Source organism: Triturus cristatus, chromosome 12, assembly GCF_964204655.1.
Source record: "Triturus cristatus chromosome 12, aTriCri1.1, whole genome shotgun sequence".
Taxonomy (NCBI): Eukaryota; Metazoa; Chordata; class Amphibia; order Caudata; family Salamandridae; genus Triturus; species Triturus cristatus.
Window position 1 is genome coordinate 90,729,904 of NC_140595.1, and position 12,644 is coordinate 90,742,547.

Genomic DNA, 12,644 nt, shown 5'->3' on the forward strand with positions numbered 1-12,644 from the left:
TATCCAATTTTAAGGTCAGATGCTCTATTAATCTCTTAATCATTATCATGGTCACTTTCCTCACTAAAAAAAGACTTCAATTTCTTCCTTATTATTTTCATCACCATCAACCTCCGGGCCTGAGGAGACATCTTGTAGGTACTTCCTGGATGGTTATAGACGCCCTGAAGACATAAAAGCATGTGATGGTAATGGCTATGTAAATTGTGTCTTTTTCTGCGTTATATTTACTATCGTTCATGACATCTTTTTCAGCGTTGTAGCCAGTCAATGATTAAGTATGTAAATGTCGACGCTGAAGTCGTCAACGATGTTTGCTCCATCATGCTGATCGGCGATACTGTTGATGGCCTTGTCAACAAATGTGTCTTGGAGGATTCCTGCACCATAGTCTACAACGTTTTCGTCAACATCTCTTTAGTTTTCACTTTAGAAACTGGTGTCAGCAACGAGGCTGAATTCTTACCAGGCAACGTACCTGAAGTTTCTTTTTGTTTCTCAAGGGATGTCTTTCTGGGTGTCGTTTCTTGAAGGGCCACTTTAATTTTTTGTTAGTGCAATTGTCCTTACTTGATTCCGCTTTCCTCTTTGACTATTCTGTGTGTTTTTTGGTGCTTCCAAATCTTTAGAAGAGGTATTGGATAGCCGCAGAGAATATGTTTGACCCTTAGAAGCAGCATCAGAGGGTCTTGAAGCCATCTTGAAAGCCTTGCTGACAGACTTCTCTTTATAAGCCGGTCCTTACCTTCACCAGAAGGAGTGGCTTTTTTTACTTTCTCCTCAAGAATGGCTACAGCCAATCTTCTTTCATGATCTTTTAGAGTCTGAAGAGAAAGTGAGACATATCTCACATTTCTTTGGACTGTGGCTGGGATGTAGGCAGTAAAGACACTTGAGATGTGGCGTCCTGTTGTTCTAAGACTGCTTTTAACAAGGAAAAGATTGAAGAAATGTTTTCAAATAGCTCCTCCTGAGGGTTCCTCACTGTGATGTGTGGTGAAAAATCTGGCAGTAGGACGTGTTGGGCAGAGGAGCCCGTGAGGGTGCTGGTCTCTGACTGGCTGCAATTTGTTTCATAAATAACAAGGTAAATAGGTTACTTGAGTCTTTGAGAAATTTAGGTGTTATTCAGTGTACGGAAACACTGCTATCTTAACATTCTAACCAATGTTTACCAGCTTGTCAACAGGGAGTGATTCAAGCATGGGAATCTATCAAAGATCCAATGCTGGAGAATCAGCATTAGCTGTGGTAATATAAAAGACAAACAGTCTCTCAGCAGCACTAACAAATGCATATAACAGAAGAATAATGGCAGAACATGTAGACATGAACAGGTGTAATGAGTAACTCCTGATCTTTAGACTCTGTGATACAGAATCATGCTAAATCTGAACGCAGTGCCACTTTAAACAGGTCTTCACCTGCCCAATGCAGATATCTCTCAAAGAGGTGCTCTGAGGTAGTCTCCTATGGTCCTGTGCCAGTCTGTGGTTACTAGGTATTACTCTCTGTAGGTACTTTCAGATATTACTGTAGTTCAAGTTCCGCCAATACTACTCAGACCAAAGGGTCCTGCAGAACAAAGCAGTGGAAGTCACCTTCCCACCAGTTCTGACTATCAAGGCGGTAGTGTTTTGTGAACGTATTCACTGATGCCTATGTGGAAATGTAGCACATCATTAGAACAGGCCCTGTAGTGCCAAAGCCGTTGTCGCACCTTAGCAGAATGAGCCCACAAGCCTTCAGACAGCTGGATCTCAGCCAATGTGTAGCAAACTTAGAAGCAGAGGACTATCCACCTTGAAAGGGGCCACTTCTACACCACCTTGACATTCTATGCCTCAGAAAATCCCACGAAGAGCTTGATAGCTACCTGATTTACCTTTGTGCAATCAATGTAAAAACTCAGCCTCCTCTATGGGTCAAGGCCTGTTCCACTTTAGGGATGCAGCGAGGCAAAACAAACAAAAAAAGACACCCAAGTGATCAACTGGTCACCCATTCTCCTGTGTCAGTGTGCGCCCCATAGCCTTACATTCACCCTATGTTGTTAGTTTACTGCCCTGGCTCCTCCATCCCGCCCTCTGTTGTCCTTGTGCTCCACAGCCCCTCCTGCCACTCCATTGTCAGCTTGCTGTCACAGCCCATCCGACCCACTCTTCCTCAAACTCTCCCTCCCAACCTCCATAGTCAACTTGCTGCCCCAGCCATCTTGTTATGTTATGCAGATTTGTAGAGCACATTATTCACCGGGAAGGTGTTCTGCCGCTGAGCAGGTGTTAGTGTAGGCACATCTAAGGCCTAGTGAGACTACTCAAAAAGCAAGGTCTTCAGCTTCTTGCGCAATTCAATAAGTGAGGAGGAGGCTCTTAAGTGCAGTGGCAGGTCATTCTAAGCTTTAGGAGCAATGTAGGAGAAGGATCGAGCACCAGATCTGGCTTTCTGTATGTGTGGGATTTGTGCAAGTAGGAGCCCAGACAAGCGGAGATGTCTGGAAGGTTTGCGAAAGCAGATGTGATTGTTGAGGTATGCGGGGACAGTGTTCTATAGTGCCTTGAAAGTGTAGGTGAGGAGACTGAATTGTGCCTTGTTTGCTAATGGGGATCCAGTGGAGCTCCTTCAGGTGTGGCGTGCTCTCCCATATTCTTCCACCACATACACATGGTACACATTTGAACAGACAACACAACTCCTATGTGCTACTTATAGAAAGAAGGTGGTACACCTTCTCCACAACTGTCAAGGTTAGCACAAAATATTTCACATTGGGTGCTGCACAACTCCGATATCCATAAAAAGAGCAGTAAGCTAAATAAATGCAATGCTCCAGAGGATGGATCCAAAAGCATGGAAGGAAGAAGTGATTACTACTTAAGGCAAATACGTTACCAATAGAGTCCTGACCAATTATGTCATAAGCTAGTGAATTAGAATCAATTCAAAGTGCTGAGCAAAAGTATGAACTGATCCCCAGGTAGCAGACCCACACATTATTTGGGATAGGCACATTTCCTCTAGTGGAATATAGTTTATGCTTACTTAATAGTGGTTTCTTTGCATTTCTTAACATATGAGAATTCACAAAACTATCTACTTAGCTATAGATTTTTGTAAGTGCCATACTCAAACAGACAACTCCATAGTTAACAAATACTTATTTCATTTGCCTATATTGAATAAGGTGGTCCAGGATCGAGTGGGTGGGAAGGGATATTCAAATGTTTATAGGTTTGATTAAGATTTCTACAAGATAAAAAGGGCAGTTCCGTCTGAGTTAATTTCTTCAAATGCAGAGTCAATATCTAACCCAGACTTAAACAGTGATATTGATATGATTTCTCAGGTTTCTAGTGAGCTCAGAACAGGACATAAAAAAGCTCAATCGAATTCTTGCAGCATAACTGAGAAGAAGCATAAATGACTGAATGGAATGTGTGCTACAGTTACTGGGAGAGCAGCAAATTTGAGAGAATTCAAGAAAAACTGAAGCAGGTCTATAAATTTCCAAAAATGACTGTCTGATCTTACTTGAAACTAAATAAACCTTTCTTTAAAGAGGAGAATCAGCTAGATGAGCTCAACTCTAGGAAGAACCGGTCTCCTTCTCCCTGTGAAGATGACTGAGCTAAACCAGTCTGACTCCACTGAGAGCTCCTTGGATGGAAAGGTGCTTCTGGCTCTCATCGCTTCTCACCATTTCTGCATCTCGCAGTTGGGATTACAGCTGTGGTTTATGAAGCGTGCCTCATTGCCCATGCGGTAGCTGTCGATCACCATGCCACTGTCCAGGTTCAAGCAGTAGTGGTCACTGTGATTGTGGTATTGCTCAATCATTCTGTTCCTGCAGAGACAAGAAAGGATAAATGTTACGGACGTTCACCAGTAAAAAAACTATTCTGAACAAACCTGTTAATCAAAAAGCTTTTTTGCAAATATGTCCTTTGTTTCTAATGTGGCAAACCCCACTTTGACTTATAAAGATTCAGTCATGCCACTGATTATAACAGCAATATATATATAGGGCCAAGTTAGCAAAACCTACAAATATTGGTAATAGTTAACAAGAGGTGTATGGCTGGGATATCAAGCCGAACTCCACTGTATTTGTAAAAATATCAGATGAATATAATTAAGATGATGGCAGGAAGATAAAGGAAAAGTGCTAGTACAACGAGGGAAGGAATGAATAGTTAAAAGAAAGGGTAAGGATCTTGATTTTATAACTTAGATTTTAACATAGCACTTCATACCATTGTGTTGCAATAAATAAGAGGTGTCACTCCATTTAATTTGCATTCAAAAACACACAAAAAGACAATTAGATTCTTTATCTCATTAGGGTAAGGTGAAGACACCTGTTGTTGGATCACACAAACAACAAATACGTTTTACAGATACACACAAACCAAGCAGATCCCTCAGTGGTCTACAAAGTGCAGATCCCTCAGTGGTCTGCAAAGTGCAGTTATATTTGTAACATTTGTGTAAGACTAGCATCAGCACTATACAAGAGCTGCTCACTGTCACAGTAGCAGCCAGAAGGAAAGTACCCACCCTAAATTCTAGCTGGCCTCCTCCGAACCTGGTGGTCACACTTAACCTAGCTTTATGACTAGAGACTGCTTCTCACAGCCAAAGCCCTGAATGATGATTGCCTGACCTCGCCTCGGTTTCATATATAGATGCACACGTTTGGGAGGATACTGGGTGTGTATGCAGGACGCATTCAACATCGGCTAATGCTGTACTAATCAGTTGCATTCCTATTGCCAGGCCCAACAGCGGGAGTATGGCAAAGTGGTTGGATAATTTATATATGTTGATTGCCGGGTGCCCATTGCTGCCCAGGCCCCTTGGCACAACCTGAAGCATCAGAGTATCTGCTGATGGTTAGTCTAGCCAAACTTTACAAAACTCTCCCATCACCGCCTGCTGTCCGATAGATCGTAAAGAGCTTTTCATCTAAGGTACTTTGTAAATATATAATGACTAAAGTGCACGTTTGTCATGCTTGACTGCCATACAAACTGAGAGACCCCAGTGATAACTGTGTATTACATTTTGAGGTTCATCTAGGGCACCAGAAGGTGCTATTGTCTGTAGGTCTTGCAGTGCTTTCAGCCAAGAGGGTGCCTTGACCAACACTTTGTCCATGGCTGGAATGTGAAGATTTGCTAGAGCCTCGATAAATCCGATACAGCTGCCAAGCAATTGCAGAAGGTGGAAGGGACACACTTTAAACCATAAGGAAGGGCCCAAACTGATAATGCTGGTTGAACAAACGTCCTGTGTTTTCTGATATTTAGTATGTGCAGGTGTATATATTAAATCAATCTACTAATAACTTATACCCTTGGTGCAGGTGGGGGCTACTGTGGTGGAGCAAAAGCATTCTAAATGATCCCTTTTGAAATTTCCCGTTCTGGTATTAATGTCTAAGATCAGAAGAAAAATAAATATTGTTTTGGCCCTTCTCCCGTCTCCCCTACCCCTATATGTTTGCCTTTACTTATTGGTAGGACACACGCCTCAAGAGCTGTTGTCACTGCTGTTACTGGTACTCTTGTCTGAGAGGTCTATCCATTGGACTAAAGTAACCGTAATACTTTCCCTTCAGTAAGCCAACTGATACCAATGTTTCGACTTTCGTTTTCATATTTTCAATATCCTCATTGGCATGAGAGCAAAAGCCACTTTAAAAAAGTCATGGACATCATGCTAAGTCCCTGGGGTCAGTTAAGGGAGTTCACAACCATGAAGAGTGCCTCAAAGATACGCCGTGGCAATATCTGTGAACCAAAAGCGGAACTGGGCATACGGCCTGAGATGACCATCGCCTTTTTAAGAATTTCCTTAAAGTGTGACTGTTGTCTGGAAAGCCTTTGTCGGAGAGAATTAATCGATCTGCTCTTATTTTCTAAACCTATTGAACATGATGGAAATGGGTGGAATTTCTTGCAAACAGAGAAGAATCAATGTATCCACAGTTTGATTTTCCTCTTACCGGTGACATTCAGAAGCCAGCATGAAAAACACCTTCACGGTTGGTTGTAAGAGCCTGAAGGCAACAGGTTATAGTGGCTTAGCTTGTGCGTTTTAACTATATTTTTCAGAAAACACCAAGTATTGAGCATGCAAGCCAGAAATGTGACTAATATGTTTCTTCATTGCTTATTAGTAGACTCATTAAATGTGAATTTGTGGTCTACCACAGAAATCCTCGTGGTATGGTGACAGAGGGACACACTCCTCAGTCTGGAAAAAATAGTTGAGATTGTTTCTTTCTCCAGCGTGATACGCCTCTGTGCCTCCTGTGCTGGAACCCTGCAAAACATCTATAGGAGGTGAGGAGTCATTTCTCGGCTGGGAGACCTGACTCTGCAATGCTGACTTATCAGGGGTTACGGTGCCTAGGGAATCCTTCCTTACATACCTTAGGATATCGAGCCTACAACATTAATGCTGGAATTGCCCCTCTCCAATACGATGGCAAATGTTGAATGAATATGCTACTTACCAGTATGCATCTGTTCTTGGCATGTAGGGCTGCTGACATTCATATCTGTGCATAGATCGCCGCCTAGTGTTGGGTCCGGATGTTTGCACGTTGTTGTCCTGGAAGAGTCTTCGAAGTATCCTTGGATAGGTGACTCCTCCCCTGGACTACAGTGCGCATGGGCATCCTCTCCATCCTCAGATTGTTTTTCGCCATTGTGGCAGTGATGGAGTAGATACAGAAAGTGATGACCATGCTTGCAATAATTCTGAGAGCTGCAGCTGCGACAGGCGCCGGGGAGGAGGGAGGGCGATATGAATGTCAGCAGCCCTACATGCCAAGAACAGATGCATACTGGTAAGTAGCATATTCAGTTCGAGGCATGTGGGCTGCTGAATTCATATCTGTGCATAGAATACATAGCAGTGCCCTCTATTGGCGGCGGCTACCCGTGCCAGCTGCAGCGGTCTGAAAAAGTGTTTTGAGAACAGCCTGTCCTACAGCTGCCTGCTGTTTTGACTGCACATCTACGCAATAGTGTTTTGTAAATGTGTGTGTAGTGGACCATGTGGCTGCTCTGCATATATCATGCAGGGGAATGTTTCCTAGGAAGGCCATGGAAGCCCCCAACTTGCGTGTTGAGTGGGCTCGTGGTGGAATAGTTAATGTGCGTTTTGCCTTTTGATAACAGATTTGAATACACTTAACTATCCATCTGGCTATCCCTGCTTTGGAGATGGCGTTACCTTTGTGGTGTGGGGCAAAGGCAACGAACAGTTGTTTTGTCTTCCTGAAGGGTTTAGTCCTGTCGATGTAGTACATGAGGGCCCTCCGTACATCTAGTGTATGTAATGCCCTCTCTGCAACAGTTTGTGGGTTTTGGAAGAAAACGGGCAGTTCAATAGTCTGGTTCATGTGGAACTGCGATATTACCTTGGGCATGAATTTGGGGTTGGTACGTAGTACGACCCTGTTGGCGTGAACCTGAATAAATGGCTCTTGAACGGTTAGTGCCTGGAGTTCACTAACTCTTCTTAGGGAAGTGATCGCTACCAGGAAGGCTACTTTCCAGGTAAGGAATTGAATCTCGCATGAGTGTAGAGGTTCAAAGGGTGGACCCATCAGGCGTGTGAGGACCAAGTTGAGGTTCCACATTGGAGCCGGTGGGTGACTAGGTGGAATGACTCGTTTGAGTCCTTCCAAGAATGCTTTGATGGCAGGCACTCTGAAGAGAGAGAGGTGCTGCCTGGTTTGCAGATAGGCTGATATTGCGGTCAAATGGACCCGTATAGAGGTGTACGCCAGATTGCATCGGTATAGGTGTAAGAGGTAACATATGATGTTGTGGATGGATGCGTCCAGCGGGTTAATGTCATTATTACCGCAATAAATGACGAACCGTTTCCATTTGGCTGCATAGCAAGCTCTTGTAGTGGGTCTCCTGGCCTCCTTGATGATGTCCATACAGTCAGGTGGCAGATTGAGATAGCCAAACTCTAGGACTTCAGGAGCCAGATCGCCAGGTTCAGCTGTTGCGGATCTGGGTGCTGAACCTCTCCATGGTTCTGCGTCAGATGCGCGGGTTTGATCCGCAGCCTTTGATGCGGTACCACGGAAAGTTCGAGGAAGGTGGTGTACCACGGCTGGCGTGCCCACGTGGGAGCAACTAGGACGAGTGTCAGGGAGTGTTGTCGGAGTTTGCGAGCCACCAGCGGTATCAACGGTGCTGGAGGAAAAGCGTACGCAAATTTGCCGGACCAGTTCATCCATATCGCATTGCCCTGCGACTGCGGGTGTGGGAATCTGGCGGCGAAGCTTTGGCATTTTGCGTTTTCGCTTGTCGCGAATAGGTCTATTTCTGGGTGACCCCACTGCTGGAAGTACGGTTGGAGTACCGATGGGTGTAACTCCCACTCGTGCATCTGGTGGCTGTGTCTGCTGAGCAGATCCGCCATCTGGTTGTCCTTGCCGGGGAGGTGTTCCGCCATGAGGAACATGTTCCTCTGAATGGCCCACTTCCACATGCTCTGAGCCAGATGAGACAACTGTGGAGAGTGTGTCCCTCCCTGCTTCTGTATGTAGTACATTGCGGTCATGTTGTCCGTCCGGATCAACACGACCTTGTTGCACAGATGTACTTTGAAAGCCTTCATGGCCAGGAAGATTGCCATCAGTTCCAGAAGGTTGATGTGCATCTTCTTCTGTTGTGTCGTCCATAGTCCCTGCACTGTGTAGTGGAGTACATGAGCTCCCCATCCCTGGAGAGACGCGTCCGCTGTCAGTACTATTTGTGGAACAGGCTCTTGGAACGGTCGGCCCTTGCAAAGGTTTTGTGGATTCCACCAATGCAGAGAGTTGTATGCCCGACCGCTCACCAACACTAGGTCTTTCAACTGTCCTTGAGCCTGATTCCACTGACGTGCTAGGCACTCCTGAAGTGGGCGCATATGTAATCTCGCGTGCGGGACTATGAAGATGCAGGAGGCCATCATGCCTATCAACTGCATAAACACTCGCGCTGGAAGCGAGTGGTTGGGTCTGAACTTGGAGATCAGCGCTTGTATGCCGTTGATCCTCACTAAATTTGGCTGAGCTGTGGCCGCCAGAGTGTCTATAGTCGCACCTAGGTACTGTTGTACGTGTGCGGGCTGGAGATGAGACTTTGGGTAATTTAGTGAGAATCCCAGACTGTGAAGAAGGTGAATGGTACGGGACACGTGGCTTGCACATTGCTGGGCTGATCTCGCTTGAACGAGCCAGTCGTCTAGGTAGGGGTAGACGTGTATGTGCTGTCTCCGTAAATGTGCCGCCACCGTAGCTAGGCACTTTGTGAAAACCCTGGGCGCTGTTGTCACGCCGAAGGGAAGGACTTTGAACTGATAGTGCTGCCCCTGAACAGTGAACCTGAGGTATTTTTTGTGTGAGGGGTGGATGGGTATGTGAAAATACGCATCCTTGAGGTCCAGTGATGCTAGGAAGTCTCCCTGCTGGAGAAGCGGAAGGACTTGCTGTAGAGTGAGCATGTGAAAGTGCTCCGAAAGAATGTACTGGTTCAGGGGTCTCAGGTCTAATATAGGCCTGAGCGACCCGTCCTTTTTTGGAATTAAGAAGTATAGGGAGTAAACCCCCGTGCCCCGCTGGTGGACGGGTACGACCTCGATAGCGCCTTTTAGAAGCATACTTTCTACCTCTTGCTGTAAGAGCGTCAAGTGCTCTGAGGACATAGGACGGTTTCTTGGTGGTATTGTGGGTGGAGTGGAAGTTAACTCCAGACAGTAACCGTATTTTATAATATCTTTGACCCACCTGTCCGTGGTGATGGAGTTCCACGTGGACAGGAACCGTTGTAGCCTTCCCCCGACAGGTGTTATGTGGTCGGGAGGAAGGGAGAGGGCGTCACTGCTTGTTCTTGGGGGAGGACCTGGTGTTGCCGTAGCCACGTCCTCTGCCCTTGGTACTGGAGCCACGATAGCCACCTCGGGTGTTCTTATCGTAGGTGGTCTGCGTATTACCCTTGTTATATGTTTGTTGTGACCCCTGTCCTCTGCCTGCTCCCTTGTTTCCGGGGCGACGAAAGGAGCCGCTCCGAAAGGACTGAGTTTGTAGGGCGCCCATGGACTTTGCAGTGTCCGTGTCCTTTTTTATCTTCTCGAGGGTGGCGTCAACCTCAGGCCCGAACAAAAAGTCGGGGTTGACGGGCTGATTAAGGATATTGTTTTGTACCTCAGGCTTGAATCCTGAGATACGTAGCCAGGCGTGACGTCGTAGGATGACGCTAGTGTTGATGGCCCTGGCAGCCGTGTCAGCAGCGTCTAGTGCACATTTGATGGCAGCATTTGTGAGTAGCTGTCCCTCTCTGATAAGGATTTCTGCACCTTCTTTGTAGGGGTCAGGGAGGTGTTGAAGGAGTTGCTCCATTGTGTCATAGTGCGCCCTATCGTAGCGAGCGAGGAGCGCTTGAGTGTTAGCTATGCGCCATATGCTTGCAGCTTGTGCGGCAACTCGCTTGCCGGAGGTCTCCAGCACCTTGGACTCCTTGTCCGGGGGAGGAGCGTCACCGGTTGTCTGCGAGTGTGCCCTCTTGCGGGCATTCGCCACAACGATGGAGTCGAGTGGTAATTGTCCTCTGATGTAAGTAGGATCCCCAGGTGCTGACCTGTATTTCTTATCGATCCTGGGGTTTATCACTCGTGCCCTGGTGGGTTCCCTGAAAATGTCAGTGGCTGGCTTAAGGACCCCCTTCAACATTGGCAGAGTCTTTACATGTCTTTCTGAGGATGCAAAGGTGTCCATTAGAAAGTCATCTTCGATGATATCAGAGTGAAGCTGTACATCATGGTTGTTCGCCGCCCGTTCAATCAGAGCGTTGAACGCCGCAGTATCCTCTGTGGGTGACGTTTTTGCCCCATATAGTTGTGGGTCCTGTGCATCAAGAGGTGCACTGGGGTCTGCAGGGTCGCCCCAAGTTTGGTCAGGGTCCTGCTGGTCATCAGGGTCCGTGTCCACATGGTAGGGGACTTGTTCACCCATGTAGTCCTCCAATGCATCCGTGTCGGAGCGTGTGGGGGAGGCCCGGTGTGGATCCTGGTAGGGTGAATGAAAGGGTTCATACAGGAGAGGTTCTGTGTCCACAGGCAGCTTCCTCTTTAGCGGGATCCTGAAAGGTTCCAATGGCGGTTCCGAAGTTATCCTTCGGTCGTGGAGAATCATCCTGCCAGTGTCGGCGTCGATGACGCGTGACGGAGACGGCTCGACAGGCGTAACCGCAGTTTTGGTGGCCTGTGTCCTGAGTTGAAACGCCTTCGGGATTGTGGATGGAGGCAAGCCGAAGGTAATGCTGGTCGGCACCGACGAAACCGCTGGATCGATCGAACCCGACTGGTCCTGGAGGGCAGCCTTGGTTTTGCAGCCTGGCATTGCGCCAGGCCGTACTCGGGGCGCCTTAGAGGTCGGGGCCCCCGCCAGGGTCGTCGAGGCGGCTGCAGATATCTTCTGCGCCCGTGGTGCATCGAGCCGAGGTGCGGAGATCACCGTCGACGTCTTCGACACGTGAGGTTTCGGTGTCGTCGAGGGAGTGCTGCGAGGCGTAGCAGGCGGGACGGCCCTCGGTGTCGGTGGCGTCGACGCCGGTAACCGAGCAGGTTTTTCGGCGCCGATGGCCTTCTTCCGTTTGTCGACTCCCATGTCGCCCGTCTCGAGTTCGGCACCGAAGTCCCCCTTGGTGCGGTCGGTGCCGACACGGTGCGCCGGCGTCGAAGGTGTTGAAGGCCTCGATCCGACTAGCGCCACTTTCAGTTTCGGTTTCGTAGGAACCTGAGCAGCTTTCGGTTTCGGTTTCGTGGAAGGGAAACCAGCTGGCTTAAGCGGTAATGGCTGCCGCTGAACGTCCGAGGCCGGGCCCGAGGGCGGGGCCGAAGGACTGCGTGATAGGTCTCGGGTAAGGCCCGAAGGCGATCCCTCGACCGGAGCCATAGTCTGTGGCACTGGTGAATTCTCGGTTTGAACAGGTAGGCCTTGTTCATCATCGGAGCTACTCTCTTCGGCCCCTAAGGCCTCCTCGTCGTCTCCTACCTCGGTGTCGTCTTCACCTCTGTGGAAGAGTGACTCGTCGGCCTCGTCCGATCCGGGTTCTTGGTCGGAAACGGGACTGGAGGGTAAGACTTCTACTTCTTCGACGTCGTCCGCGTCGTCGAAGATGTCAGCTGGGGCCGGTGCCGCGTGCTGCGCTTCGAGCCTCGCCGCTCGACGATTCCGCAGAGTCTTCTTTGAACGGAACCGGGCACAGGCCATACATGTCGACTCGTCGTGGTCCGGCGAAAGGCATTTGTTGCACACCGGATGGACGTCGATGTGTGGGTACTTCGCATTACATACCGGACACCTTTTGAATGGCGTCCTCGATTCCATCGTCGAAGTAGTTGATGGACAGGTAAATGCGAACAAAGTCGGTGCTGAAAGTTAGTAAACTAACAGAGAGTATCGAAAACCGATCGATAAACAGTACCGACGCGAACTAAAGGCCTTGTGGCCTCGACAAAATTTTTTCCTAACTTGAGCTAAGATAGCACATCCGAACCCAATGGCGGAAAAAAACAATCTGAGGATGGAGAGGATGCCCATGCGCACTGTAGTCCAGGGGAGGAGT

At 47.9% G+C, this 12,644-nt stretch overlaps 1 protein-coding gene across 4 annotated transcripts in view; it reads right to left on the bottom strand.

Moving 5' to 3' along the window:
• Positions 1-12,644, bottom strand: part of ASH1L (ASH1 like histone lysine methyltransferase) — a 599,934-nt gene that overhangs the window by 231,430 nt on the left and 355,860 nt on the right. For all 4 annotated transcript variants that reach the window (XR_014972078.1, XR_014972077.1, XM_085637967.1 and 1 more), the window contains exon 12: positions 3,698-3,844. Coding sequence is in view for 2 of the 4 variants with exons in the window: in XM_085637967.1 (XP_085494093.1) it covers positions 3,698-3,844 (147 nt within the window). In the remaining 2 variants the exon portion in view is untranslated. The remainder of the gene's footprint in view (positions 1-3,697; positions 3,845-12,644) is intronic.